This window comes from Pseudophryne corroboree, chromosome 2, assembly GCF_028390025.1.
Source record: "Pseudophryne corroboree isolate aPseCor3 chromosome 2, aPseCor3.hap2, whole genome shotgun sequence".
NCBI classification, from domain to species: Eukaryota; Metazoa; Chordata; class Amphibia; order Anura; family Myobatrachidae; genus Pseudophryne; species Pseudophryne corroboree.
The window spans coordinates 376671948-376699311 of record NC_086445.1 but is presented as its reverse complement, the minus strand read 5'-3'; the positions used below and the strand labels follow the sequence as shown (position 1 = coordinate 376699311).

The 27364-nt window shown below is 46.8% G+C and overlaps 1 protein-coding gene across 2 annotated transcripts in view; it reads left to right on the top strand.

The window, feature by feature from the left end:
* The window catches only part of TPP2 (tripeptidyl peptidase 2), a 329315-nt gene that overhangs the window by 128777 nt on the left and 173174 nt on the right, over window positions 1–27364 (top strand). For both annotated transcript variants that reach the window (XM_063953225.1, XM_063953224.1), the window contains exons 7-12: window positions 6019–6173; window positions 6675–6751; window positions 7052–7179; window positions 7481–7580; window positions 10114–10262; window positions 22427–22542. In XM_063953225.1, the coding sequence (XP_063809295.1) occupies window positions 6019–6173; window positions 6675–6751; window positions 7052–7179; window positions 7481–7580; window positions 10114–10262; window positions 22427–22542 (725 nt within the window). The remainder of the gene's footprint in view (window positions 1–6018; window positions 6174–6674; window positions 6752–7051; window positions 7180–7480; window positions 7581–10113; window positions 10263–22426; window positions 22543–27364) is intronic.

Below are 27364 nucleotides of genomic sequence, written 5' to 3'. Positions count from 1 at the left end.
ATGTCCTAGAGGCTGCTGGGGTTCCATTTAGTACCATGGGGTATAGACTGGTCCACTAGGAGCCACGGGCACTTTAAGAGTTTAATAGTGTGGGCTGGCCCCTCTCTCTATGCCCCTCCTACCAGACTCAGTTTAGAAAATGTGCCCGGAGGAGCCGGTCAAAGGGGGTCATTCCGACCCGTTCGCACACAGCGGTTCATCGATACGGTGTGAATGGGTCGGGACTGCGCTTGCGCAGCGGCCGCAATGCGCATGCGCGTCGTTGCCCGGCGGTGGCAGTCACCGGGCAGCGACACCGCCAGCAGAAAAAAAGATTGCAGCAGCGTTCGCTAGAAGACCGACAGTCGGGAGGCGTTCTGGGGCGTCAATTGACCGTTTTTAAGGCGTGGTGAGGCGAACGCAGGTGTTTGGAGGGCGGATGTCTGACGTCAATTCCGGGACCTTCATCGCTGGATCCGTAGAACAGGGTAAGCAAGTCTGACCCTGGTCGTTTTTTGCTCAAAACTTTTTTTGCTTAGAAGGGCTGCACAAGCGATCGCAGCCTTGCTATGCCAAAAATCCCTCCCCATAGGCAGCGTCTAATTGATCGCATGGGATGAGGGCCACAGCTAGGGGAGCTCCAGGAAGGCTCAGCAACATGCACAGTATGTAGGCACTATTGAGGGGCGCCCTGAGCCTGCGCGATAAACCCTACACTAGTCAAAAGCTAACAGGGGCTAATCCCACTGTTAACAATAATACCTCAGGCCAGTATAAATAACAAAGTGCGGGAAGCCGTGCCCCATTGCAGGGGGTGGGGCTTCCTCTCAGAGTGGACCAGCAGCTCACCAGCGCCTTTTTCTCCCTGCAGATCTCCGCACAAGACGCTGACAGGGAAGCGCTGTCCCTCCACTTAACTCCAGCACCTCTGCGGTACCAGGGGGTTATAGATTTGGGGGGGAGTGTGATAATACTACTAGCTACCCTGTTAAGGATAGTTAGTCAGCACCGGACTGTTAGCGTATTAACAGCCTGAAAGGGCGCGGTGTGGCTGGCTCCTCATACTCTGTGACTCTCTGAAGGTACTCTGGGGGAACCTGTGTCTGACAATTTCCTGTGTGTGTAAGGGTGCATATATCTCACATTACCATGTCTAGGGACTGTGGGTCGTGTACTGCAGAATGTATATCTTCACCTGAGGACTCTATACCATGTACTCAAGAGAGTACAAATGCTCAACCTTCTGGGTCTGAACCCGCCTGGGTGGATTCCATAAGGAGGATGATATCCAGTATTTCTACAAGATTGTCCCATACTGAGAAGGAGACACAGTTTTTTAGCAAATCTATGGAGGTTATGATGTATTCAGCCCCCACTACTGCGCCTCTCAACCCACCTACATACCCACAAAAACGTACACTTGCACAAATAATGCAAGCTGACACTGATACCGACTCTGATACAGGCAACGGTGATGGGAATATGCAGAGGGGGTGCAGCCCTTGCCAAAGGGGTGCAACGGATGATTGAAGCCATTAGGGATGCTTTGCATATTACTGAGAAGGTACCTGTTCAGGAAGAGGTGAATTATTTTAATTTAAATAAGAAATCCTCGCTTACCTTCCCTGCTTCTAATGAGTTGAACTCCCTATTTGAAAAAACCTGGGAGAACCCAGAGAAAAAATTCCAAATCCCTAAAGAATACTAATTTCTTTCCCTTTCCCTGAAGAGGATAGGAAGAAGTGGGAAAGCCCACCTATAGTGGACGCTTCTGTATCTAGATTGTCAAAAAAGGTTGTCTTACCTGTCCCTGGCTCAGCCTCCCTTAAGGATCCGGCTGACCGCAAGATTGAGACTACGCTCAAATCGCTATACACTGCTACGGGAGTGGCTCTGAGACCCACTATTGCTTGTGCGTTGATTTCTAGGGCCATAGTAAAGTGGTCGGGCACCTTACTTGATGAATTAGATTCCATGAATAGGAGTGACATTGACTTGTTTTTACGTCACATCCAGGATTCCGCAGGCTTAACGCAAGGGCCACAACCATGGCAGTCTCTGCACGCAGAGGATTGTGGCTGCGCCAATGGACTGCGGATGCAGAATCAAAGAAGTGTGGAGAACCTACCCTTCACAGGTGAGGCCCTGTTTGGGGACACACTGGATACGTGGATATCCAAGGCAACTGGGGTAAGTCGACCGTTCTTCCTTCTGCAGCTGCACCGGCTAGGAAATCATATCCTACACCTACACTGCAGTCCTTTCGGACCGCAAAATTTTAAAAATCCAAGGGTTCCCACACCTTCTTTAGGGGAGGTCGGGGAAAATCTAAAAAACCTGCACCAACAGGTTCCCAGGAACAGAAACCAGGTTCTGCTTCATCAAAATTTTCAGCATGACGGTGGACCTCGCAGCCTGGAGATCGGGCAGGTAGGAGCAAAACTAAAAAACTTCAGTCACATCTGGGCGTCATCAGGCCTTAGACCCCTGGGTAAAGGATATTGTTGCCCAGGGGTACAGACTGGAGTTTCAGGAATTCCCACCTCACAGATTCTTCAAATCAGGCTTACAGACAAAGTACAATCCTGCATGAAGCCATTCAAAATTGGTACTAACAAATGTCATTGTTCCAGTTTCACCTCTCCAAAAAAAACCAAGGGTTACTACTCAAATTTGTTTGTGGTCTTTAAGACCAATATTGAACCTGAAGTTATTGAACCCCTACTTAAAGGTATTCAAATTCAAGATGGAGTCTCTGAGAGCGGTGATCTCAGGGCTGGAGGAGGGGGAATTTTTAGTATCCCTGGATATCAAGGATGCGTACCTTCACATTCCAATCTGGCATCCTCAGCAGGTCTATCTAAGGTTTGCACTACATGATTGTCACGATCAGTTCCAGACCTTGCCATTTGGCCTCTCCACAGCACCGAGAGTGTTCACCAAGGTCATGGTAGAGATGATGCTGCTCCTCCGCAAGCAGGGCGTGAACATTATGCTATATATGGACGATCTGCTGATAAAAGCGTCTTCCAGGGAGAGGCTGTTGCAGAGTATTGCTCTCTCAACTCAAATATTCCGGGATCATGGGTGGATCCTGAACCTTCCAAAGTCAGATTTGGAGCCGACAAGGAGACTGCCCTTCCTGGGGATGATACTCGACACAGAAGTACAGAGGGTGTTTCTACCAGTGGATAAAGCATTGGTGATCAAATCAATGGACCAGGAAATCCTGAAGCCAGCCCGGGTATCTGTTCATCAGTGCATTCGTCTTCTGGGAAAGATGGTAGCCTCCTACGAGGCTCTGCAGTATGGAATATTCCATGCAAGGTTCTTCCAGCTGGATCTCCTGGACAAGTGGTCAGGATCACATCTTCACATGCACCAGCAGATACGCCTGTCGCCAAAAGCCAGAACTTCACTCCTCTGGTGGCTGCAATCTTCTCACCTACTCGAGGGGCGCAGGTTCGGGTTTCAGAATTGGATCCTTCTAACCACGGATGCAAGTCTCAGAGGTTGGGGAGCAGTCACCCAGGGGATAAACTTCCTAGGAAAGTGGTCAAGTCTGGAAACCAACCTTCCAATAAACATTCTGGAACTAAGGGCCATATACAACGATCTTCTACAAGCGGCACATCTTCTGCAAGATCAGGCCATTCAGGTTCAGTTGGACAATGTAACGAAGAGCAGAGCTGCCATGTCAGAGGTAACAAGAATCTTCCTCTGGGCAGAAAGGCACGCGGTGGCGCTGTCGGCGATCTTCATTCCCAGGAGTGGACAACTGGGAAGCGGACTTCCTCAGCAGACACGATCTCCATCCAGGAGTATGGGGCCTCCACCCGGAGGTATTCGCAGAGGTAACAAGCCGATGGGGTGTACCTCAGATAGACATGATGGCCTCTCTCCTCAAGAAGTTTTAGAGGTACTGTTCCAGCTCAAGAGACCCACAAGCAGTGGCGGTGGACTCCCTGGTAACTCCGTGGGTGTTCCATTCAGTGTATGTGTTCCCTCCATTTCCACTCATCCCAAGGATTCTCAAACTAATAAAAAGAACAAGAGTTCAGGTGATCCTCATTGCTCCAAACTGGCCAAGAAGGGCTTGGTACGCGGATCTTCTCGAATTACTGCTGGAGGATCTGAGGCCTCTTCCTCTTCACGAGGACCTTCTACAACAGGGGCCGTTCGCCTATCAACACTTACCATGGCTACGTTTGACGGTATGGAGGTTGAAGCCAGATCTTAGCTTGGAAGGGGATTCCTAACAAAGTCATTCCTACTCTGATCCAAGCTAGGAAGGGAGTAACGTCTAAACATTACCATCTGATTTGGAAAAAGTATGTGTCTTGGTGTGAATCCATGAAGTTTCCTGCAATGAAGTTTCAACTAGGACGTTTTCTCCTCTTTCTGCAAGCTAGTGTGGATGTGGGCCTACGCTGAGGCTTCATAAAGGTCCAGTTTTCGGCCTTGTCCATTTTCTTCCAGAAACAATTGGCTGCTCTCCCTGAGGTTCAGACATTCTTGAAAGGGGTTCTGCACATCCAACCACCCTTTGTGCCTCCTACGGCACCTTGGGATCTTAATGTGGTGCTGCAGTTCCTGCAATCGGATTGTTCGAACCTTTGCAGGAGGTGGACGTTAAGTTTCTTACTTGGAAGGTGGTCACACTGTTGGCATTGGCTTCTGCAAGACATGAGTCAGAATTGGGGGCATTGTCGCACAAGAGCCCCTACTTGATTTTCCATGAGGATAGAGCTGAGCTCAGAACGCATCAGCAATTTCTTCCAAAGGTTGTGTTGGCTTTTCATATCAACCAACCTATTGTGGTGCCAGTGGCTACTGACACCTCGACTACTTCAAAGTCCTTGGATGTTCTGAGGGCTTTAAAAATATATGTGAAGAGAACTGCTAGTCACAGAAAGTCGAACGCACTATTTATCCTTTATGATCCCAACAAAATTGGGTGTACTGCTTCTAAGCAGACTATTACTCGCTGGATCAGGCTTACTATCCAGCATGCTTATTCTACGGCAGGATTGCCGGTTCCAAGTTCTGTACAGGCTCACTCTACTCGTAAAGTGAGTTCTTCCTGGGTGGCAGCCCAGGGTGTCTCGGCCCTCCAGCTTTGCCGAGCAGCTACTTGGTCAGGGTCGAACACGTTTGCTAAGTGCTACAAGTTCGATACTTTGGCCTCTGAGGACCTACAGTTTGGTCTATCAGTTCTGCAGGACCCTCAGCACTCTCCCTCCCGTACTGGGAGCTTTGGTACATCCCCATGGTACTAAATGGATCCCCAGCTCCTCTAGGACGTAAGAGAAAACAGGATTTTATATACGTACCGATAAATTCTTTTCTCGTAGTCCGTAGAGGATGCTGGGCGCTCGCCCAGTGCTTCGTATTTTTGCTTGTTACTTGGTTAAGTATTATTGGTTCAGTCGTTGCTGAATTGTTTCAAGTTGGTTAGCTTGGTTTTCCTTTTGTGTGTGAGCTGGTGTGAATCTCGCCACTATCTGTGTATTTCCTTCTCTCGAAGCATGTCCGTCTCCTCTGGCACAGTTTCTAGACTGAGTCTGGTGGGAGGGGCCAGCCCACACTATTAAACTCTTAAAGTGCCAGTGGCTCCTAGTGTACCAGTCTATACCCCATGGTACTAAATAGAACCCCAACATCCTCTACGGTCTACAAGAAAAGGATTTACCGGTAGGTAATTCAAATTCTGTTTTTCCAATATGTGGCCGGATGTAATGACGCCAGAGATCGCCGGTAGTGTCAGATGCTGGACAATCACTTACAAGACATGGTTTTGCCTTGTAAGTGACTGCCCCTCTTAAAAAAAAAAAAAAAAAAAAGCGTCTAAGATTGGCTGGCATCCTGTACCTCCGGCAATCTCGGGCGTCATTACATGCAGCCCGTAGTCGGTCTCTGATTCTGCATCCTCCTAGGTCTTGGTCTGTCATATTGTTGGTGTATGTACAGTACAGCAAGCACATGAGCTTCATTGTAATAGAATAGTTATATTTGAACATCTGTGATTACACATTATAGGTGCTCATGGTACACACGTGGCCAGTATTGCTGCTGGATACTTTCCTGAGGAACCTGAAAGAAATGGCGTAGCTCCAGGAGCTCAGATCCTAGCTATAAAGATTGGTGACACGAGACTGAGCACAATGGAGACTGGCACAGGACTTATAAGAGCGGTATGAATTTCATGTTTGTTGAATTTTCACAGAAATAATGGAATAATATAAAAATAGCATGAGTACTAGCTGTAATAAAACATCTGTAGTATTGGTATTGCTAACTCTACATAAAGTATTAGAGGCATGGTCTCTGCGTATCCTTGCTTAACCTTTTCGGGACTGCCAAGTATGTACCAGTTATATTCAACCGTGTTTAAACAGGACATCCGTAAACCTGTCTTAATGGTTCCTTATGGTGACCCCTGGAACTACAGGTGTTCAATCATCCCCCAAAACCTTCCTTCGTTTGGCAAGACTAGATCACCACAGAAGCATTTAGCAAAGCTGCAATGGGATGATGCTGTGATGGGTCACTGTCATGCAGGATGTGAATGGCCCAAAACTCATGTCATCCTCATTATTTTAGTATGCCCACACTTATATAAGTTGCTATCTGCACGGTACTGTATGACATGTTTGTTTTTCACTATAAAACTAGAGCTTGTATTTCTTTCACAGATGATTGAAGCAATAAAGTATAAATGTGACCTGGTCAATTACAGCTATGGGGAAGCAACACACTGGCCAAATTCTGGGTATGTTTATGCTTATGTGGAATAGCTGAAGTCTATTGGAACCATGTAGGTTTCCATACACTCATAGATAATTTCCTTAAGTTACACTTTTTAGTCTCTTCTTCAGCCATCTGGGTGCATAGTCTAGTGCACAGAGATTCATCCTTGGGGGGGGCAGGGGCAGGGCACTTAGAGGGAAAACAGCTAGGCTGCTCCATCCAGATGGATGATATTGTTTAAAGTGTCTCTGGGGGCAGGAGTTGATTTTCTTCAACTAATATTGATTTTTATGTCGTTTTCTCCATGTTTTATTATTTGCAGGAGAATTTGTGAGGCTATTAATGAAGCGGTGTGGAAAAATAACATAATTTATGTCTCAAGTGCTGGCAATAATGGTCCATGTCTTTCAACAGTTGGGTGCCCAGGAGGTACTACATCTAGTGTAATTGGTAAGTGGTTTGTTTCTCCCAGTATACATAGGCAGCTATGCGTTTTGTCTAAGATACACTATTTCTTTGGGATGGTTTTAGGGCCTGGTTTTGATAAAAATGTAAACTGTAATTTTTTTGTTGTTTGCTGGGGATCTTAAGGTATACTTTTAATTAAAATTTCTGCTTAGGGCTGCACATTTTTTTTAAAATCTATTTTTATATCTATTTTTCAAATTTAAAAAAAAAATCTATTTTATGTATAATAAGAACTGGTAAATTGAGGCTTTGTGAAATGTATTTGTTTCCATGTTATCTTCAGGTGTGGGGGCCTATGTTTCACCAGACATGATGGTTGCAGAATATTCACTCCGAGAAAAACTACCTGCCAATCAATACACTTGGTCTTCAAGAGGTCCTAGGTATAATTTATATTATAACCCTTTCTTCAGCAGTATGTTTCCGCAAGGCGGGTTGTATTTCATTTGTAGTTGGTAGAGCACCGAAAATAATACTCCCTTTCTACTCCTTTCTTTGTTCCATTGCCCTGCAGAGGAAGTGTGCACGAGCTCCCATGTGGCTTATAGGAATTGGGCTATTTACAGTTTGATACAATTTGTTGCATAAATTTGTGTTTTTACTTTATTTTGAGATGCATGTATCTCCAGATATGGCCAACTCAGAATAGAGCAGTTTATTTATACCAAACCTTTGACTGTTGAGGGATGTAGTTAAGTGACCGGCGGACACGTTACAGACTCTCTACATCCCGCACCCATAGAGTGGGAATTGAACCTATGGCGAGCGCTAGGGGCTTCATTGCTCCCCCCCCCCCCCCTATAAAGTCCCAGCCAATCGGCTCCTACCTGTCATTTTTCAAACCCAGCGTGTGACATGGCAGTTAGGAGCTGATTGGCTTGGACTTTATCTCCGTCGGATTTATCTCCATCCAGGGCTTAGTAAATAGCCCCCTAAGTATATTATCAATGAGCACCCCCAAATCTTTTTCAGCTACTGTTTCACCTAGATTTTCCCCATTTAATTTATAGGTTGCATGTTTATTTTTAGTCTCAAAGTGCATGACTTTACATTTTTATATATTAAACCTCATGCTCCATTTAGATGTCCAAAATTCCAGTTGAAATAAGTTGTTCTGTAGAGCCTCAACATCCATTTCAGACATGGGACATTTACTAAGCAGTGTTAAGAGCGGAGAAGTGAACCAGTGGAGAAGTTGCCCATGGCAACCAATCGGCACTGAAATAACATCTATAATTTGCATACCATAAAATTATACAGAGCTGCTGATTGGTAGATGGGGCCACTTCTCCACTGGCTCACTTCTCCGCTCTTATCACTGCTTAGTAAATGTCTCCCTTAATTACCTTACACAGTTTAGTATCATCAGCAAAAATTCACACTGTGCTTTACAGACCTATTCCTAGGTTATTTATAAATATGTTGAACAATAGTGGCCCAAGTACGGGCTCTTGAGGTATTCCACTGAATACTGATGCCCAGTTGGAGAGCATCCCATTTACCACCACTCGCTTTTCCCTGTTATCCAGCCAATTACTTACCCATGTACAAATAGTTTTTCCTAGACTTAATTTGAAAATCAGCTTCCTGTGAGGCACTGTATTGAAGGCTTTTGCAAAATCTAAATAGACCACATCCACAGCATTTCCCCGCACAAGATTGTCGCTTACTTCCTCATAGAAGCTAATTAAGTTAGTTTGACATGACCTATTCTTCACAAAACCATGCTGGTTTCTAATAATAACTATGGAGGACTGCAAGTACTCCTATATGCTGTCCCTCTATATACCTTCCAATATTTTACCCACTGTAGATGTCAAACTAACAGGTCTATAGTTGCCAGGATGAGTTTTAGTTCCCTTTTTAAATAATGGCACTTCCTCTGCTATGCACCAGTCCTTTAGTACCATGCCTGATGTAATTGCAGCATAGAACATTAAATATAAATGTCTTGCTAGTTCTGAGTTAAGCGCAATAAGAACCCTTGGGTGAAGTCCATCTGGACCAGGAGATTTATTAATCTTAATTTTGCTTAGTCTCTGTCTGGTTGTGTGGCCCACACCTTTAGTAGAGTGGAGGAGAAACATGGTAAAATAGCCATGCCTACAGTGGTGCTGTGCCAGGGGACTGCATTTCACCCAGCCCTGCGTTGCTTCAGAGAGTGTCAATGCAAATGAGTAGTGCAGGAAACCTTGAACCATACAGCTGCACTATATCAGGATTGCCCATTGTTTTTGGCCCTGTACATGTTGTCATATATGGTCAATTATGTCTAAAATGACCTAGTAGGCCACCAAATTGCACATTTTCAGTGTTTTCTTACTAAGGGGTCTATTTACTAATCCTTGGATGGAGATAAAGTCGCTGGAAATAAAGTACCAGCCATTCGGCTCCTAACTGTCATTTTTCATACACAGCCTGTGGCATAGCAGTTAGGAGTCGATTGGCTGGTACTTTATCTCCAGCGACTTTATATCCATCCAAGGCTTGGTAAATAGACCCCTAAATCCTATACTGTAATTCATTTTTTATTCCAACCAAACTGTTTGTTTTTGTAGCTATTTAAATGTTACATTTTCATTTGGTGCATCCTATTGGTCCATTTTGTGTTATACAAGTACTTATAGGGTTTCATATAAGTTAATTTATGGGATAGCCTATTTCTTTATAATTAAAGATGAAGCAGTGGTGTGCTTCACATCATTTAGGAAGCATTTGACCATATTCTTGAAAGGTTAAATAGTGTAATTTATAAATGGAAAATCAATCTATTCTCTAATAAAAACAATAGTGCTAGTGTTTCAAAACAAGTACATTTTGTACATGTATCTTAACTTGTATGTTTACTAGGTATATTTATGTGCTGCTTATTCCTTCAGGTGTAGTTTCTAATGCTTTATTTTTTTGTCCGAGCAGCACTGATGGAGCCCTGGGTGTCAGTATAAGTGCTCCAGGAGGAGCTATTGCATCTGTGCCAAATTGGACCCTGCGTGGGACTCAGTTAATGAATGGCACATCCATGTCTTCTCCCAATGCTTGTGGAGGCATTGCACTAGTATTATCAGGTATAACTTGACAGTTGTGGAGAACAGCCAGCCCTATAGTCATTAATGACCCATTCATAAAGGTATGACAATGGGGTATAGCTGGTGGCACCCGGAGCCTGGGCCCTTGTCAGCACAGGCTGTCCCTCCTTTATAACCCAACAACTGATGCTTGAGCAGGCAGTGCCTTTCTCTTGGAGACAGTCTGGGGTTCTGATTTAGACATTTGACGTGTTCCACTTCCGTAGAAACGCCCATTGGTACATTCCGGAATTAAAACTGGGCAAACTATCACCTCGAAGGTGTATACCATTTGTCCAATAGTTTCATACAACAAAATATTGACACAGGTTTCTGCTTCCGTAGGAATCTGACCAGTATTTTGTAGGAAGACAACTTTTTCCATATGGAGAATAATGCTCAAGTTTGGTATTAAATTGTACTCCCAGACAAATCATTACCTGGGATGGGATGAGATCGGATTTCTGATAAATTCAGAATCCATCCTAATTATGAGATTAGGTTCTAAGATAAAAGGTGTAGGGAGTTTGCTCTGACCATTAGATTATTCAGATAAGGTATGACCTTGATTTCCTTGCTCATGAGGAATGTGACCGTGACTGACATAACTTCTGTAAAGACTCTTGGCATCTAAAGGTAAGTACACACTATTTGATGTGCTCTATGAGCGACGTCACCTATTGTTTCCCCTCCTGAGCCGGGGAGGTCAGTGGCAGTGTGTACACACTGAGAGACATGACAACCATATCGCTCAGTGACGTCACGCCGCGGCCGTGCATGCAGCTGTTGGACGACAGTCCACATTGAGCTGCATGCATGGCCGACAGCGAGGGTTGTTAATGACCTGCGGGGCTGCGCATCGCTCGTCGGCGGCATACACACTTGCCGGGAAAGTTAACAACGTTGCTCAGGAAAGGTGGAAATAAGTGACGTCGTTTAGTTTCTTGGCAAGTGTGTATGCACCTTAAGAGTGGATAAAAGGTCTGAAACTGGAAAGGTTGGTTGAATCACAAATCAGAGAAAGCTTTGATCCCAACTCCAGTGACGGTTGGGAAACTTGTGCTCACAGGTTTATTTTTACAAGTGCCCAGGCGCCTTGTGCCATCAGCTGTTCAAGTCTCTCCAGTGTCCCCCATGGAATTGGAGAAAAGGGTCAGTAAGTACAAAAATCCTGTTCTCAGCAAGTTTATGGTATAGGTGGCATCTAACAACACTGTGCACATTCACAATATTGGTCATTTCTTTGGGTTTCATTACCATCAGACTGAATTTGAATTGTTTATACACTGGTATTCCACAGGGAATTACATCTAGGGGGTGTAGAGTTGGATCTTGATCCGAAGCACCAACAGGCTAAAGCTTTGACTGTTCCCAGGATGCACTGCACCGCCTCCAAGCTCAGTTTGTATGTTGGTGCCTGCAGTGCAGGCAGCTAACAAGCGCAGCCCTGAAAAGAGCTTGTCTGACACAGAAGATTTCAAGGGCCGCAGCATAGGCACTTGGTGCTATATGTCATGCTGACACATCGTGCTGCGGCTCCCTCAACTTCTCCAGCGGCGCTGTATACTGCCACGCCCTGGTTGCCGAGTACTTACAGCGGAGGTGCTCCGGTCTCATCAGGCACACATACTGCTGCTGCTCTCCTGGATCGCGTGGCCGCACCATAGGGAGGAGGTAAGAGGGTCCCCCAGGCGGGACTCACCGAAATTGCGATGCGGTCTCCGGAGACGGACCACGCCGCTTGCGTGGACGCTGTGGCCATGCAGGGACCCCACTATATCCACCAGGGCAAGGAGCACAGGTCGGATTTACCTAAATCCGTTTGATATAGGCTCCATAGTACCCGATGGTGAAGTCCAGCAGAGGGAATAAGGCTCTGACCTGTAGCCCCTCCCCCAGGCGCCATACAGCAGATGTTCCCGTCCTGGAACTGCATCTCTCTCTCTCTCTCTCTCTCTCTCTCTCTCTCTCTCTCTCTCTCTCTCTCTCTCTCTCTCTCTCTCTCTCTCTCTCTCTCTCTCTCTCTCTCTCTCTGCGTTTAGGCACCATTACACAGAGCTGCGCTGATGCTGGGACCGCTGGGCACTGTCTCCTCTAAAGCCGCCTGCCTCAGCGCTGTGCATTTACAGGACACTTAAGTATTCTACATGTTGTTTAGACAGTGTTAGATAAGAACAAGTGCATAACTACAGGAATATTTAGTACAAGTATTCTGTGATATACATCTAGTTTTTACTGTGCATTGTTATATCTGTATACATACAAAGCTTTACGTAGTATTGCTAGTCCAGTGCACTACATGTGACTGTGTGTGCCTATAGCTGCTGTGTGGTTCCTATTCTGTGTATCTCACACATATTGCTATCCCTATATTCTGTACCCTGACTGGGGCTAAGTGCATCAGGGTCATATATATGGAACGTGAGGGCACCGGGGACTATTACTTGTCATAATCTGGAGTGCCAAGCCACATTGTTTGTATATATGTAGTGTTACACAGGATCTACTGTTTGGTATCTTTCTCTGTGTATTTCAGTCACCTTATACCACTTAAATCCTCTGTTTGTAATCTGTTTGCAGTCACACTCCACAGGTTTTTTTTTTGTCAGGTACTGTGTCTGGCTACATTGTACTATTACGCCCTAAGGCTACATTCTTCAATAATGTCTGCGTCACAGGGCGTTGAGATCCGTGGCTGATCCTGAATCATGCACTGCTGACTCTGCGGATTTATCTGAGGAAAAGATTCTAGCTGAGGGTCCAGGTAGTGGGGAATTCTGTACCCCTCGGTGAGCCTGCAGCACCAGTTGCGCACCAAGACCCACCTTGGGCTGCTTTTTCTAATTTACTGACTACGCTAGTAACGAGACTTGCGCCCCATGTGGGACTTCCTGTGCCTGTACAATCACATATTGTCCCTGTTGTAAATCCACTGTGGGTGAATACTCTGTCTTCTCATTTAGAGCAGTTAAATCAGACTTTGGTTAAACAAAAGCCTGACCCTCGCTCTCCTAGGACCAAAGGATCATCTAAGCGGGCCATTTCTTCCTCACAATCCACGCATGTTTCGGATACTTCATCCGATGAAGATGGCGTATATACTGACTCATCAGACACTGATGCAGATGCTTCCGATGGGGAATCTACAACACAGGTGGATGTTCCTGACCTTCCTTGGAGGCTGTCAAACTGATTGTTCAGATTGATGATGAACCTGAACCTCCAGATACGTCTAAGAAACCTGATAAGTTCAAACGTGAGTAGGTTACTAAATTAGTTTTGCCACATTCTGACCATTTAGTTGACATACGTCAGGAATCCTGGGAGTCTCCAGGAAATAAATTCTCCCCGTCTAAAAAGATGCTAGCTCCGTTATCCCCTCGCTGCAGAGTTAAGTAAAAATTGGGAAACACCTCCGCCGGTGGACTCGCATGTTGCATGTCTGGTGGTGTTTTCTACTCTGCCTGTCACTACCGTCGCCTTTCTGAAGGAACGGACGGATAAGCGTGTGGAGGGTTGCTTGAAGTCTATTTACACTCTTGCAGGTGCTGTGCATAGGTCTACTATAGCGGCTTCTTGGGCGGCAAAAGCTATTGAAGCCTGGGTTCAAGAAGTTGAAGCGGAGCTACCTCCAAATTTTTCTGATAATGCCAGACAGTGTCTCATATATTTCTCATACGTCCTAGAGGATACTGGGGTCCACTTCATGACCATGGAGTATAGATGGTTCCGCAGGAGCCATGGGCACTCATAAGACTTTTCAATGGGTGTGACCTGGCTCCTCCCTCTATGCCCCTCCTCCTGACCTCCGTTTTAGAAATGTGCCCAGGCAGACTGGATGCACTCTAAGGGAGCTCTACTGAGCTTCTCTGAAAAGACTTGTTAGGTTTTTTTTTCCAGGGAGAACTGCTGGCAACAGTCTCCCTGCTTCGTGAGACTGAGGGGGCAGAAGTAGGAACCAACTTCCTTAAGAGTTTCATGGCTCTGCTTCTGGCTGACAGGACACCATTAGCTCCTGAAGGGTACTGAACGCTAGCCGTGTCTAGATGCTCACTTCCACAGCACGCCGTCACCCCCCTCACAGAGCCAGAAGTCAGAAGACAGGAAAGTAGAAGAAGACAGATCTTCTATCAAGAAAAGTGACGGCTGAGATACAGCGCGGCTGTCGGGAGCGCAGCGCGCCATTGCTGCCCACACACACAGGCACTGCGGGGGGGGGGGGGGCGCCCTGGGCATCAAAAACACCTCTATAAACTGGCAAAAAGGGGGCATAAGATGGGACACAGAGTTGTGATGTGGTGGCGCTGCCAGCACACCAAGAGCCTGCGTGGGTGAAAGAAATACGTGATAGTATGCATCATATCAATAGGAGATTAGATAAGTCTGAATCTCATGCTGAGTGCTGGAGAAAATCTGTGGAGGATGTGATTTTTCAGGGCTCTGTTCTTCCATCCGCAGGCGACCCCTCTGGGTCACATAAGAGACCATTTGCGAATATTGTGAATACTGATACCGACACGGACACTGATTCTTGTGTCGACGATAGTGACTCCAGAGAAATAGATCATAAATTGTCAAAAAATATACAATATATGATTGTGGCTATAAGGGAAGTTCTGGAAGTCACGGAAGCCACTCCTGTACCTCAGGAGAAGGCTTATTTCTATAAAGAAAAGAAATCTAAGGTCACTTTCCCTCCTTCCCACGAGCTTAATACTCTCTTTGAAGGGATGTGGGTGAATCTCGAAAATAAATTTTCGTATTCCCAAGAGAATTCAGATAGCTTATCCTTTCCCGATGGAGGACAGGAAAAAATGGGAGTCACCCCCTGTGTTAGACAGTGCATTGTCCAGGTTGACAAAGAAGGTAATTCTCCCTGCACCTGGCAAAGCTTCACTCTAAGAGCCGGCAGACCGAAAGATGGAGACTACATTGAAATCCCTTTATGTTGCCAATGGTACCCTGCACAGGCCCACAATTGCTTGCGTGTGGGTGAGTCGCGCTATTGAAAAATGGTCAGAAAGCGTGTCATCAGAAATTGACAGGATTGATAAAGATGAGATACTCCTTAAATTAGGGAATATCAAAGACGCTGCCGCATACAAGCTAGAAACGATGAAAGATATTGGACTCTTGAGTTCACAAGCCGCTACCATGGCAGTATCGGCTCGGCGGGCGTTGTGGATTCGCCAGTGGAACGCGGATGCAGATTCCAAAAGAAATATGGAGGCTCTCCCATATAAAGGTGAGGCCTTATTTGGCGATGGACTGGATGCGCTAGTCTCGGCGGCTACCGCAGGTAAGTCGACATTTTTGCCCTCTGTGCCTGCATTGGCAAAAAAGACATATCACCCGCACATGCAGTCCTTTCGGCCCAATAAATACAAAAAAGCGAGAGGTTCCCCCTTCTTTGAAGGTAGGGGAAAGGGAAAGAAGTCCACAGCAGCTTCAGGTTCCCAGGAGCAGAAGTCTACCCCTACTTCTGCCAAATCTTCAGCATGACGCTGGGGCTCCTTTAAGGGAGGCCGCTCGGGTGGGGGCCAAGGTTGGATTCTGTCTGGCGTGGATCCCTGGGTGTTGCAAATAGTGTCCCAGGGATACGAGCTGGAGTTTCAAGACGTTCCCCCATGCCGAATTTTCAAATCGACCTTGCCAGCTTCTCTTCCAGAAAGGGAAGCAGTAACAGCGGCAATCCAAAAATTGTGAGGATCAGGTCATAGTCCTGGTACCTTTTGTTACAACAAGGGGAGGGGTTTTATTCAAGCCTTTTTGTAGTTCTGAAGCAAGACGACTAGGTCAGACTAGTCCTAAACCTGAAAAATCTGAATCCCTACTTGAAACGATTCAAGTTCAAAATGGAATCCCTGAGGGCAGTGATTTCCAGTCTGGAGGAGGGGGACTACATGGTGTCTGTAGACGTAAAAGATGCTTACCTGCATTTATCCTCCTCACCAGACTTATCTGAGATTTGCGGTTCAGGATTACCATTACCAATTCCAGACGTTACCTTTCGGTCTCTCCACAGTGCCGAGGGTATTCACCAAGGTGATGGCGGAGATGATGGTTCTCCTGCGTCAAAAAGGAGTCCATATAATTCCTTATCTAGACGATCTCCTGATAAAATGCGAGATCCAGGGAGCAGTTGTTACAAAACATCACATTCTCCCTGTCAGTACTCCAACAACACGATTGGATCATAAATTATACAAAGTAACAGTTGGAACAGACGACAAGATTGTCTTTTCTCGGGATGATTCTGAACACAGAAGTTCAGAGAGTATTTCTTCCGGTGGAAAAAGCTCTGGAAATCCAGAAAATGGTAAAAAAGATATTGAAACCATCGAGAGTGTCGATCCATCAGTGCATTTGGTTGTTGGCAAGATGGTGGCGGCTTACGAGTCCATACAGTTTGGCAGGTTCCATGCCAGGGTATTCCAGTGGGACCTGTTGGACAAGTGGTCGGAATGCCACCTACACATGCACCGGAAGATAATCCTGTCGTCAAAAGCCAGGATTTTGCTCCTGTGGTGGCTACACAGTTCTCGCCTACTAGAGGGACGCAGGTTCGGGATTCAGGACTGGCTCCTGGTAACCACGGATGCAAGTCTCTGAGGCTGGGGAGCTGTCACTCAGGGGGAAAGCTTCCAAGGAAAGTGGTCAAGTCAGGAAGCCTGCCTTCACATAAACATGCTGGAATTGAGAGCCATTTACAACTGCCTTCAACAAGCGGTACATCTTCAAGATCATTCCGTGCAGATCCAGTTGGACAATGTAACAGCAGTCGCGTATATAAACAGGCAGGGCGGAACGAAAAGCAGAGCAGCAATGGCAGAGGTGACGAAGATCCTCCTCTGGGCAGAAAGACATGTAAAGGCTCTGTTGGCAATTTTCATTCCGGGAGTAGACAACTGGGAAGCAGACTTCCTCAGCAGACACGATCTCCATCCAGGAGAGTGGGGCCTCCACAAAGAAGTCTTCGCAGAGGTGACAAGTCTTTGGGGAGTTCCTCAAATAGACATGATGGCATCTCGTCTCAACAAGAAAGCTTCAGAAATATTATTCCAGGTCGAGAGACCCTCAAGCAGTAGCAGTGGATGCGCTAGTGGCCCAGTGAGTGTTCCGGTCGGTGTATGTCTTCCCTCCACTTCCGCTGATCCCAAAGGTGCTCAGGGTCATAAGGAGAACGAGAGTTCGAGCAATCTTCATTGTCCCAGACTGGCCAAGGAGGGCTTGGTATCCAGATCTTCAGGAGTTGCTCATAGAAGATCCTCGGCCTCTTCCTCTTCGCGAGGACCTGCTGCAACAGGGACCGTGCGTGTATCAAGACTTACCGCGGCTACATTTGACGGCATGGCTGTTGAGCGCCGGATCCTAGCCCGTAAGGGTATTCCTAAGGACGTCATCCCCACCCTTATTCAGGCCAGGAAAGTAGTAACGTCGAAACATTACCACCATATTTGGAGAAAATATGTGTCTTGGTGTGAATCCAAGAATTCTCCTACGGAAGAGTTTCAGTTGGGAAGTTTTCTCCATTTTCTGCAGGCTGGTGTGTAGGCGGGCCTCCGATTGGGGTCAATCAAGGTCCAGATTTCAGCCTTGTCGGTATTCTTCCAAAAACAATTGGCCTCTCTTCCAGAGGTTCAGACATTCGTGAAAGGGGTTCTGCACATCCAGCCTCCATTTGTGCCTCCAGTGGCACCAAGGGACCTTTAATGTGGTGTTGCATTTTCTTCAATCGGATTGGTTTGAGCCTCTACAAGAGAGAGAGTTGAAGTTTCTCACTTGGAAAGTGGTGATGCTTTTGGCATTGGCATCCGCACGGCGGGTGTCTGAGTTGGGGGCCTTGTCTCACAAGAGCCCTTATCTGATCTTCCATGAAGATAGGACAGAGTTGAGAACTCGTCAACATTTTCTTCCAAAGGTTGTTTAATCTTTCCACATAAACCAACCTATTGTGGTGCCAGTAGTTACTGACACGTTCACTGAGTCAAAGTCTCTAGATGTGGTTAGAGCTTTGAAGATTTATGTCGCTAGAAAAGCTTGAATACGGAAAACAGTTTTTGTTTGTCCTATATGCTCCCAACAAGATTGGGTGTCCTGCTTCCAAGCAGACTATTGCGCATTGGATCAGAAGTACGATTCAGCACGCTCATACTACGGCTGGATTGCCGTTACTGACGTCGGTGAAGGCCCATTCCACTATGAAGGTGGGCTCATCCTGGGCGGCTGCCTGGGGGATCTCGGCATTGCAATTTTGCCGAGCAGCTACTTGGTCGGGGTCAAACACATTTGCAAAAGTCTACAAGTTTGACACCTTGGCCGATGAAGACCTCAAGTTCGGTCAATCGGTGCTGCAGGGTCATCCGCACTCTCCCGCCCGTGCTGGAGCTTTGGTATAGACCCCATGGTCATGAAGTGGACCCCAGCATCCTCTAGGACGTATGAGAGAACAGGATTTTGATACCTACCGGTAAATCCTTTTCTCCTAGTCCGTAGAGGATGCTGCGCGCCCGTCCCAGTGCGTACTTTACCTGCAGTTTTGTTTATTATAGTTACACATGTTGTGTTTATTAGTTTCAGCATGTTTGCTGTAATTGGTTCATGCCTGTTGGTGTGTGTTATGTTATGGGAGGGACCCAGGGTGTGAGGCTGACTTCTGCGGTTCACCCAGGTATGGTTACAGACCACTTCAGACGCCTGGGTGAGGGAAGTCATCACTCACGGATACGCCATCTCTTTCAAGAAACGTCCCACTCGCCAGTTTTGCTCTACAAATATCCATTCGGATCCATTGAAAGCAAAAACTCGACATTTGGTGGTACAATCCCTCCTGGATCCAGGAGTGATAGTGCCGGTGCCTCTGGCTCAGAGAGGCAGGGGGTACTATTCTACGCTGTTTCTAGTTCTGAAACTAATGGATCCTCACGGCCCATTCTCAACCTCAAGTCTTTGAACAAATTTGTGAGGGTATCCAAATTCTGTATGGAAACTCTTCGCTCTATTGTTCTGGCCTTGGAGCCCAAGGACTATATGGTATCCCTGGACATACAGGATGCTTACCTACATATACCTATTGCCATGTCGCATCATCAATATCTGTGGTTTGCTATTGGCAACCTACATTATCAATTCCAGGCTTTGCCGTATGGATTGACCACTGCTCCGTGAATCTTCACCAAGGTCATGGCGATCATGACGGCCCTTCTCCGCCTTCAAGGTATCGGGATCCTGCCGTATCTGGACGACTTGTTGATCCTGGCGAATTCCCCAGAGGTTCTCCTCCGTCATCTGGAACTGACGGTCCAATTCCTGCAAGCCTACGGGTGGCTTATCAACTGGAAGATATCCTCGCTGGTCCCTGCTCAGAGCATGGTGCACCTGGGGGCGTTATTGGACACACAACCAACGGTTGTTCTCGTCTGTGGAGAAGGTCCTGAAACTTCAGGACAGGATAAGATGCTTCATCTCTCGCCCATGTGTGTTGATACAGTAGGCGATGCAAGTACTAGGCCTCATGGTGTCGGCTTTCGACATGGTAGAGTACGTTCAATTTCATTCTCGCCCTCTGCAGCGGTTAATCCTTTCCAAGTGGGACAGCCTGCCTCACCGGATCAGATCTCACGTGATTTCCTTGACTCCGGACGTTCAGGGGTCATCTCTTCTGGATCTCCAACTGGGTCCTCCTAACAACGGATGCCAGTCTACGGGGTTGGGGCGCGGTGTTGGAGCAACATTCTCTTCAGGGTCGATGGACCAGGGAGGAATCTCTCCTTCCGATAAACATTCTGGAGTTGCGGGCACTGTTCAATGCTCTGAAACTGGCCTTGCCTCTGGTACAGAACAGGTCTGTTCAAGTACAGTCGGACAACGCCACCATGGTGGCGAACATAAATCATCAAGGCGGCACTTGAAGCCGCATGGCAATGATGGAAGTGTCGATGATTCTTTTATGGGTGTGGAATGCCATCTGGCAGCCATATCGGCAGTGTTTATTCCGGGGGTCCTCATCTGGGAAGTGGACTTCCTCAGTCATCAGGATGTACACGCCGGAGAGTGGAGCCTTCATCCAGAAGTCTTTCAACTCCTAGTGGACAAGTGGGGCCTACCAGATGTAGACCTGATGGCGTCTCGACACAATCACAAGGTTCCGGTCTTCGTAGCAAGGACAAGGGATCCTCAAGCAGCGTTTCTGGACGTGCTGGCAATTCCATGGAACTTTCGGTTGCGGTATGTGTTCCTTCCGGTGTCGCTCCTGCCCAGGGTAATAAGGAAGTTCAAGCAAGAAGGAGTAATACTACTTCTAATCTCTCCGGCGTGGTTGGTTCTCAGACCTGCAGGGTCTCTCGATAGAGCGTCCTCTTCTACTTCCGCAACGCCCAGACCTCCTCGTTCAGGGCCCTTGTGTCTACCAGGATCTGGCCCGACTGGCTTTGACGGCGTGGCTCTTGAAGTTCCAGTTCTGAGGGCCAAAGGATTTTCTGAGGAGGTCATTCAAACGATGTTGAAAGCCCATAAACCGGCTTCGGCTCGGATTTATTATAGGGCCTGGAGATCTTTCTTCAACTGGTATGCGGCTAAGTATTATGATGCTTACAAGTTCAGTACTGCCAAACTTTTGACTTTTCTGCAACAGGGCCTGGACTTAGGCCTTCGTTTGGCCTCCCTCAAGGTTCATATTTCATCCTTGTCTGTACGGTTTCAGAGAAAAATTGCGTCTCTGCCTGACGTTCATACTTTCACTCGGGTGTTTTACGGATTCAGCCTCCCTATGTCCCTCCTGTGGCTCCTTTGGTTTTGTCGGTGGTTCTGGATGCCCTACAAGAGTCTCCGTTTGAACCTCTTGAGTCTATGGACCTTAAGTGGCTTACACTAAAGGTCTTGGTTTTTACTGGCTATTGCCTCTGCTAGAAGGGTTTCGGATTTGGATGCCTTATCCTGTCGGTCACCATATCTGTTTTTTCACCATGATCATGCGGCTCTTAGAACTCGCCCTGGTTATCTGCCGAAGGTGGTGTCATCTTTCCACCTTAACAAAGAGATTGTGGTTCCGGCCTTTATCTCTCCTGGTTTATCCTCCAAAGAATAGGCTTTGGATGTAGTACGGGCTCTCAGTATATATGTGAAGAGAACCGCCTCTCTTAGGAGATCTGATTCTCTCTCTTTGTCCTTTTTGGTTTTCACAAACGTGGCTGGCCTGCGAATAAGCAGACCTTGGCCAGATGGATTAGAATGGGGATTTCACAAGCATATGTGCAGGCTGGTCTTCCAGCTCCTGCTACTGTCAAGGCCCATTCTTCTCGTTCTGTTGGACCTTCTTGGGCGGCCCGCCGTGACACGTCCCTGCAACACTTGTGCAAGGCGACTACATGGTCCTCAGTGAACACGTTAATCAGGTTGTATGACTTTGATACTTCCGCCTCCCAGGGTGCTTCCTTTGGACCCCGGTTCCTTGTGGCCGCTACAGTGCGTCCCCTCCCATGAGGAACTGCTTTAGGACATCCCCGATTGTTATTCCCTGTGGAACCCAGTGTACCCCACTGCAGAAATGGAGATTTATGGTAAGACTTACCATTGTTAAATCTTTCTTCGAGGTACAGTTGGATTCCACAGGGCGCCCACCCTGACTCACTTGGCTTCTTTGGGTTTGTATGGCATTAGCCGCTGGTACCTTCTCCTGTCGTGAGAATGTGGTTATCTGTGGCTACGAACTGTTGTCGTCTTTTACCTGCTACTGCATTGGACTGGTTAACAAAACTGTGCTCCTGTGCCTGGAGGCGGAGATATAGAGGAGGTGGTGCAGTGCATCCTAGGAAAATTCAAAGCTTTAGCCTGTTGGTGCCTCGGATCAAGATCCAACTCTACACGTCCTCGATGTTGTTCCCTGTAGAATCCAGTGTACCTCACAAAGATTTAACAATGGCAAGTCTTACCATAAATCTTCTTTTGCAATGTATTCCTTTACATAAAATGGCAGAATCCTTGCTTCATTCGATTCTTAGCCAATTGTGATAAGAGGACAAATGTTTTAGGGTCTTGCTGACCGCTAGATGTACTGGAATTGTGTAAATAATCAGAAAAGAAGGGGGAGGTAATGTTGGATTTCAGTTAATTTAATGTATATATATTTTTTTTACTTGGGTTTTTTTTTTTTTTCTGTTTCCCAGGTCTTAAAGCAAATGGTGTCCAGTACACTGTGCAATCAGTCCGGAGAGCTTTAGAAAATACTGCAATGAAGGCTGACAACATTGAAGTGTTTGCACAAGGGCATGGTATTATTCAGGTATTAAAATGTAGATGTATTTATTTTAATATTTTTAAAATGAATTTGTTTTTGTTCTAATATAACCTGGGGTATATTTAACACTCCAGGTTGTTTCAAATGTCAATTTTTACACCATAGTCTCTAGACTTGTTTGTGTCACCATAGTGACTATATCTAGGCTTACCATACTATCCCTGTAAGAATTAAACACGTTCTGTGGTTGGCTTACTGCAAGCTGCATTTCTCCTGGTTTTATTCGGCCACAGAACCAGTGTAATCAATGAGTGTCCCAGTTTAAAGGGATAGTATGGTAAGCCTAACTATATCTGTCACCTGTGGTCTGCCTATGTAGTAGTGGTAGTGGTAGTGGTAGTGGTAGTAGTAGTGGTAGTGGTAGTGGTAGTAGGAGGAGGAGGAGGAGGAACATGGTAAAGAAGAATAAACCATGCGTATAGCATGCAATGCATTTATTGTAATGCCAGAAAAACGGCACTTACAATATTTTGCGTTTTTTCATGATTTCTCTATCATCCATAAGGGATACTGCGGACCTTAGTACAATGGGTATCGAAGGGGTCCAAAGGAGCCGGTGCACTTTAAATGTCTTCCACACGGTTTGCTGGCTCCTCCCGTCTATGCCCTCCCCTACAGCTCAGTTTAGAAAAAAGTTCCCTCAGGAGAGGATGCACACTCTGGAGATCCAGAGAGAGTTTTTCTTCAGTTTAGTTTCTGTTTCTTATTTTCAGGTAAGTTGTTTGGGCAACAGCTTACCTGCACCGAGGGACACTGGGAGGGTTAACCTACACCGGCCTCGTTTAGAGGTGCTGAGTCGGATCCCGTTGACCGGACAACGGTCCTGAGGGTCAGTGTACCACAGGCATTGTGCTCTCGCTTACACACCCGCAGCACGCCGCACACTCCCAGTACAGAGCCTGAAGGTCTGCAGAGTGGTGAGTGACAACCAGGGACCCCGCTAGGGGGGTACCCGGTTCCTATGTGCGGCATGAACACGGGGCGGGCAAACGAACACGCCTGGCGGTGATCCCATAACCCCCCCCCCACCACCACGCGTAGACTGGCAGTGATATTGAAAATAGGTGATTGTACCTTATTTTACACACTTTGGGGACATTTGCCAGTATAAATATCAGCATAGCTCTGGCGCCATTGTAAGGGGCGGGGCTTCCTCAGAGCGGGACTAGCGGTTTCTTGGCGCCATTTCCTGCACACAGTGCTGCTGCAGGACTACCAGCTCCTCCAAGGGATCCTCCACGGCCAGGCACTGGTACATGGGTGTAGTTAAGGGGGATAGCCCGCTGTGAGACCTATGTTTCTGCAGGTACACTGGGTTCCACAGGGATACCATCGGGGTGTAGAGTAGGATCTTGATCCGAGGCACCAACAGGGTAAAAGCTTTGACTGTTCCCAAGATGCTCAGCATCGCCTCCTCTATAACCCCGCCTCCGTGCAGTTTGTAAGTTGGTGCCTGCAGTGCAGGACACTAAGAGGCAGGGCTGCTCCAGCAGGCCTGAAAAGAGCTTTTTAAAAAGAACATAGAAGACTTCAAGGGCTGCAGCAGAGGCACTTCTGCTGCTGCAGCTCCATCACCTCCCCCGGCGGCGCTGTATACTCCCGCGCCCTGGTTGCCGGATACTAACAGCGGAGGGCTCTGGTTCTACATGTCAGGCACACACACTCACCGCAGCTCTCCGGGATCGCGTGGCCGCATCTAGGGAGGAGGTAAGAGGGTCCCCCAGGCAGGACCCGCTGTAAATCGCGATCCGGCGCAGCCATTAGGAGGCGGGCCGCGCGCGCTGGCGTGAACACTGTGTTGGCACAGGGACCCCACTAGACCACCAGGGCAGGGGCACAGGTCGGTTTTCTGTAAAACCGTTTTATTATGGCCTACAGTACCAGGTGGTGAAGTCCAGCAAGGGGATAAGGCTCTGACCCTCCTCCAGCCCCAGGGCGCCATTTAGAGTAAATGTTCCCGCCCTAGATCTGCATCTCTCTGTCTCCCTCACTCCCTGTCAGCATTTGGGCGTTATTACACATGCTGAGTTGATTCTGGGACTGCATGGGCAAAGTCTCCTCTGTAAAGCCGCCTGCATGATCAACGCTGTGCATTTTACAGGACACTTAAGTATTCTACATGTCTTTTGACAGTGTTAGTTAAGAAACAGTGCATTACTTCAGGCTTATGTAGTACAAATACATTGTCATATACATCCAGTCTTTACTGTGCATTGATAGATCTAGAAGTCTCTATAGCTTTACTTAGTATTACAGGTTGAGTATCCCTTATCCAAAATGCTTGGGACCAGAGGTATTTTGGATATCGGATTTTTCCGTATTTTGGAATAATTGCATACCATAATGAGATATCATGGTAATGGGACATATGTCTAAGCACAGAATGCATTTATGTTACATATACACTTTATACACACAGCCTGAAGGTCATTTTAGCCAATATTTTTTATAACTTTGTGCATTAAACAAAGTGTGTCTACAGTCACACAATTCATTTATGTTTCATATACACCTTATACACACAGCCTGAAGGTCATTTAAAACAATATTTTTAATTACTTTGAGTATTAAACAAAGTTTGTGTACATTGAACCATCAAAAAACAAAGGTTTCACTATCTCACTCAAAAAAGTCCGTATTTCGGAATATTCCGTATTTCGGGATACTTGGATATGGGATACTCAACCTGTACTTAGGATTGCTAGTCCAGTGCAGTTTTATTTTGTCATAATTTCTGCATTGTACATGTGACTGTGTGTGCATATAGCTGCTGCGTGATTTCTACTCCGTATATCTCACTCTGATTGCTATCCCTATATATTCTGTACCCTGAGGGGGTTAAGTGTGTCAGGGTTATTATTTGATATAGGTATTTCACAGGATATACTTATTGTGCATTTTTCTCTGTGATTTTCAGTCACTATATACCGCTTGAATCCTCTGTTTGTGCTATTACACTGCACAGGGGGATCTTGGTCAGGTATTATACTGCTGATATTGTACTGTGTTGCCCGTGGTTCACGCTCTCATATTATGTCAGCTTCAAGGGGCGACTGTTCTGTGGCTGATCCTGCAATACACGGTGGTGATGTCACAGACACATTAGAGAAAAACATAGCAGCGGAGGTTTCAGGTTCTGGGGGTTCCCTACCCCCCAGTAGGTCTATAGCAACGGGGGTACATAACGACCCGCCTTGGGCTGCTTTCTCTACTTTACTAAATACGCTGGAAACTAGACTTACGCCCCCTATGGGGCCGCACGTGCCACATATTGTCCCTGCGTTAATCCGCCATGGGCAGATCTCCTCTCCACTCAGTTATAGCAATTGAATCACTCATTGAACAAACAGAAACCTAACCCTCGCCCGCCTAAGACCAAGGGGTCCTCTAAGCGGGCTATTACTTCCTCACAATCCACCCATGTTTCAGACACTTCGTCTGATGAAGGTGGTATGTATACTGACCCCTCAGACACTGATCCACATGCTTCTGATGGGGAATCTGTTTCACAGGTGGATGTTCCTGACCTATTAGAGTTTATCAGGCTGATTCTTCAAATTGATGATGACCCAGAACCTGTTGTTGCCTCTAAGAAACCTGATAGATTCAAACGTCGGAAGGTTACTAAATTAGTTTCTCTGTCATCCATCTGGGGGACGCTGCGCCATTACTTGTGGGTTAGAGGTGTGTGGTAGTGGAGTTTGGCACAGAATCTATCTAAAGCTGACTCCTCCCCCCTCTAACCCCTCCCATCTCCTTCCTGCTCAGCCATCACTCAGTTTTAGTTTTGTGCCTGTGGAGTACAGACACAGTTTTTATTCTCCTAGATTTTTTCTTTTCTTTTATTTTATTTACTATTTACAAGATACCTAGTCCCTGTTTACAGGTGACAGGTATAAATGGAGCAAGGATGCTGTCGAAAAGGGCCACCATACCTTGGTCACTGGGGCCTTTTTATTCACTAAAAAGCGGCAGATCAAGGTACTGGACAGCCACAATCTGTCACTGACATTATTGGGCTGTCCCTAACTTCTTTTCTTATTTATTTTATTTATTATTTTTACCTACAACCCCCAAACCCCCCCCGGCGCAGGCCCGCCAACACGCTGGAGCTGTACCGGAGACCTGTCCCCTACACCCGCAGTGAGAGTGTCTGAGGGGTTGTGGGGACGGACGGAGATCCCGGACATAGAAGCCGCCGCGACAACCGCTGTGTTTAGCGACGCGCGGCGGCCCGAACTTCCGGTCTGACGCGTGGTGACAGCGGGAGCGCAGGGACGGCTTCCCGCCCTGCTCTGCGCGCGCGCCTCTTTGCCTGACGCCATCTTCCCTAGCTGAAGCAGGGGGACGCTGTGCAGAGCAAGGAGCCTTCCAGGGGGAGAAATTATTTACAAACCGCAAGTATAGAGGGGGCTAATCCAAGGGGGGGATTACAGTCAGCCCTATTGGGACACAGATCACTAGTCAGAATTTTATGATACTTTTCTTTAGTACACAATTTCAGAATAAGAAAAATGACTAGTAAACCGGACAAACCTACAAAGGGCAAAACGGCCTCAGTAGTTTATTTTTCCTGCTCTCAGTGTGGCTCAAAGCTAGCTAAAGGTAGTACTGACGCAGGTACCCTATGTACTTCATGCTCTGGTGCATCAGTGACAGATCAGCAGGGAGGTTCCACAGATCAGCCGATGCCCCCATGGGTTAAGAACATGGTGGATGCCATTTCAGATTTGCGTCAGTCTAGAGAGACTGAATCTGATCGGACTCAGGTGGAGCCTTTATGGGCTCAAAATATGGGCAAGTGTCT